This window comes from Branchiostoma floridae, chromosome 4, assembly GCF_000003815.2.
Source record: "Branchiostoma floridae strain S238N-H82 chromosome 4, Bfl_VNyyK, whole genome shotgun sequence".
Lineage (NCBI taxonomy): Eukaryota > Metazoa > Chordata > Leptocardii > Amphioxiformes > Branchiostomatidae > Branchiostoma > Branchiostoma floridae.
Window position 1 is genome coordinate 22,549,804 of NC_049982.1, and position 4,068 is coordinate 22,553,871.

General features: G+C 46.1%; 1 protein-coding gene across 1 annotated transcript; it reads left to right on the top strand.

The window, feature by feature from the left end:
* The first annotated feature begins 1 nt into the window (after window position 1).
* On the top strand, window positions 2-3,401 carry LOC118413641 (cell surface glycoprotein 1-like). The gene is made up of 4 exons (XM_035817167.1): window positions 2-25; window positions 726-890; window positions 1,245-1,587; window positions 2,238-3,401. Exons 1-4 carry the CDS (start codon window positions 2-4, stop codon window positions 2,438-2,440), a joined length of 735 nt encoding a protein of 244 aa, XP_035673060.1. The 3' UTR covers window positions 2,441-3,401.
* Window positions 3,402-4,068: the final 667 nt, after the last annotated feature.

Below are 4,068 nucleotides of genomic sequence, written 5' to 3' on the forward strand. Positions count from 1 at the left end.
CATGAAGGGACAGTCCCCAGGACAGGTACGGCAAGTTTAGGCTTATCACAGAATCGATGCCATTGCAATATTGACGACAAGGCAACATTGCGATTCTGCATGGCCCCCCTAGCACTATCTTCAGGTACTGCAGCATTACAGACTAACACCCTTTTCCTGAAAGTAATGTGGTATAGGTATAGTCCATGGGCTGTCCAGTCGACCGCCAGACGAATGTCCACGGGAGATAGCTGGGTAGGGTTGATTAAGGGAAGAAATAAAGAAATTCACAAAACAATTAGAACTTTCGTGGGATCCCGTTGCGTAATCGGCAGTGCTTTGGGCTCAGGCCCAAGAGGTCCTGGCTTCAAAACCTGCCGCATGTCACCGATATCATGGCCTTGGGAAAGGCACTTAACACGTCTTTCCTCACTTCACTCAGGTGAAAAAATGAGCACCTACATTCAGCTTGGGCCTTCACTCGCATTGAACGTTAAATGGGGGTCCCATGTTCGGGGAGAGCAGCACCTAGAGCACTTTAAAGATCCCACTACACTTATCGAAAAGAGTAGGGATCCTTCCCGGTGTGAGTGAATCAAACCTTACAGTCTGGTCTCCGGGTTGACATCTTGCAAAGGTGATAGTCACCTGTTATGTCAATCCTCCCACAAATGTGGTAAAACTGAATAAATGAAACAAAAATAAATATTTGACGTAGGTCTTTGATTTATTGTGATTCCTTGCAGGTACTGCGCCGCCGTAGGCAGAAGGCTCAAGATGACAAGACCAACCAGCCCTCCTCTGACGACCAACCAGACGACACCTCAGACGTCCAGGGCGCGGAAGGCGACCAGGCCCCGCAACCAGAAAATACTGGAGGTGACGACAAGGGATACGGGACTGTGCAGGAGGTTTGTTTGTTTGTTTGTTTACTTGTTTGGAAAATCCATTAGTAACATATATGGTAGTTACTGTTCTTCATACTGCATATACTATACACAAACATCATAAAATAATACGTATGCAATTACAAATTTATACATACCTTACTCGATCATGATTAAAATTTATAACAAGTCAAATGAAATTACAATTAATCACAAAATTACAACCTCTTAAATCAAATTGAATTACCACTAATCGATGTTAAAATGAAACGATATTTAGAATTGCAACTAAACTAAAAACTGATAGCATCATCGTTATTTTTAAATTACTTCTGTGAACTTAATTGATGGTATGAAATGTTTGTTTGTTTGTCACAGGCGGCAGGCGCAGAAGCCAAGCCGGCCGACGACCAGGCAGCTGCCGCTGCTGAAGAACCGGCTACCGGCGAGAAGTCAGACACCAACGAGGAAGAGGCGGCGGCCACAGGCGAGAGGTCTGACGACACTGCTACCGCCGTAAGCGAACCAACTGTCACTGAGGAAGAGGCCGCCGAGGCCCCGGCCGAGGCCCCGGCAAACCCTACCTATGAAGAGGCCGCCCCGGTCACTGCCCCGGCAAACCCTACCCACGAAGAAGCCCCGGTCGATCCCCCGGCAGACACCGCCACCTACGAGGAGGCTGTCCCTGTCAGAAGCCAGATCACCGTCATGCCGCAGGAAGGTAATTGATACAGTCTGTTATGTCAATACCCCAGCAGTTCTAAGCTAGTTAATTGCACAACGGATTAACGCACACTTCTGTTAACGTTAACTGCACGGAATCCCCAAAGTCCCAAATCAGTGCGGTCCAGATAGATAACTTCGCATAACTGCACCAGCCGGACACGAAATTCACTGGCAAATAGGCAGTGCAATTAAGCGGCTTCTACTGTACATGGAAGAATGGTGTCAAAGGTCACCTTCCTGGCTTTAGGTCCATGAAAAGCTCACATTGTTACGGTATACGTAGTACCGCTTTTACAGTGTACACTCACTGCGTACTTAACTATACAGCAGAAAGAGTGCAGAAAGTGACTCCCCCTAACCCCATATGAACGAAGCATAGTGGCCTTGACCCTTCTGTACGATCAAAACAGCACTGTTGTATAAAAATAAAAATAAAACATACAGGACACCCCGAACATGGCAGAACGTCTTTTCTTTTTAACAACAACAACAAAAAATCTGCCCTGTAATATTCAGCTACAAAATGCCATTATTTCCCAAGAGAATGACTTTTAACAGTTAGTTGTAATAAGGGTGTTTGTGTGGGGCACTAGATGTTGAGCTTGGGAGAATGCTTATATCAGTGACATTTGCCCATCACTGCAGACGACAGCGGAGAGGCAACCGGCCCTGATCCCGAGAACCCGACCCCAACAGCCGAGCCACAGCCCGACACGACTGACCAGCCGCCCGAGCCGAGCGACACCGACGGGCCCTCCGAAACTGCGCCCCCTAGCGACGACTCTGGCCCACATGACGAGCAGCCTGGTACTTCCTACGCCAGCTCTCAGCAGGATGTCCTCTATTAGAACTTGCTGACTCCCCCTCTTCACCAAAAGCTGCTACCGCACTGCGCCTGTGCTTAGACCGCTCAGCGACCAAAGATTTGACAGGCCGCTCAAAGAATTCACGTTTAGGCTGATTTTCCTTTTGAACCACTCTTTGACATCCTGCAGCATAATCTGTGCATTAATATGAAATAACACGCATCAATTTTTGGTCGCTGCTCGGTCGACGTTGCTTTGGGTTGTTTTAAGTTTGTAACGTTCATTTCAAGGTCATGTTTGTAGTGTCGACATGCCATTGCTGTCCAACTTTTGGTGTTAATTTCCTGCCCACTTGTTTGAAGGCTGTAACTCAATTCAAAATGCTGCTGTAGTGCACAATCCAAAGTAGAACAAATATCAAAGTGCCTTCAAAACATAAACGTAGTAATACTGCTACACTTTGTACCTCCAAATGCCACCATGACCAATCAGCAAGTAATATTGATACTCGTCGTGAACACTTAACCCAGCCTATGCTGCTGTGTCGTTAGAGGGAGAGGGTCTGACCTTGAAGTGTTGTAAGGGGGAGGGGGGTCTGACCTTGAAGTGTTGTTAGGGGGAGGGCAGTCTGACCTTGAAGTGTTGTTAGGGGGAGGGAGTCTGACCTTGAAGTGTTGTTAGGGGGAGGGGGATCTGACCTTGAAGTTCCTTTTGCAATTAGAACCCAGAACTCCTGACTTAAAATTGTACTCTTGTGACATTGCAACACTTCATCATTCATCATGACGTCAACCTGTCAATTAGACACGTTTTGCAATATTGGCAGAAACATCATTTGTATAGCCACGGCGGTTAGTAGTAAAAGTTTTGTTTTTTTGCTCTTGAATCGAGGGAAGGACTTCGGGCAGCTTCAGTTTCAGTGATTTTCTAGAGCATTAGGTTGCTATAATACCGTCCGCAGCTGTAGGAAATCACACGAGTACATGGCTCTTGGTCTCAGGTGGAGTAATGTGATAGCTGTTTTTCACAGAAAATACGTCAAATTGAAAATCGCCCATGATGGAACTAAATCTTTTCTAAGAATTGACCAGATTTCCTGACATTAGGTTTCAAAACCCAGTTTGACACCCAAAACAGGTGCTGTCGATTGATTGCAAGTCGTCCAAGCGCTCCGCCATCTTGTTTCAGACGACAAGCTGAAAAAGAATTTCTTTAGAGAGTCCTTTATCTTCAATGATTCAATTCTACGCATCTGGCTCATTGCTTTACACGCAAAATCTTTCGAATGTGTACAATATACTATATAATATGACATAACGTTAAGTGTTCTGTTTCCAATTCACCCAGCTGCCATTCAGGCTAACGATGTTTTGTTCCATAGAAACCGCCCCAAACAGAAAGGCGATTAGATGATGAATGTCTGGCGCGCGTGGGCGATTAACGTTAATAAGCACGCAGCTAAACCACGTGAGGCACAGGCACATGGGTACACTTTTGCGGACGTGTGATACTGCATGTATTTAAAAATGAGTGTTATGAATGTTGTATGAGTTGTGTGTGTGTGTGTGTGTGTGTGTGTGTGCGTGTCTGTGCGCGCGCGTGTGCGTTTATATATGTGTGTTTGTGTATTTGCGTGTGTGTGCGTGAGTGTGTTCGCGTGTGCTTGTGTT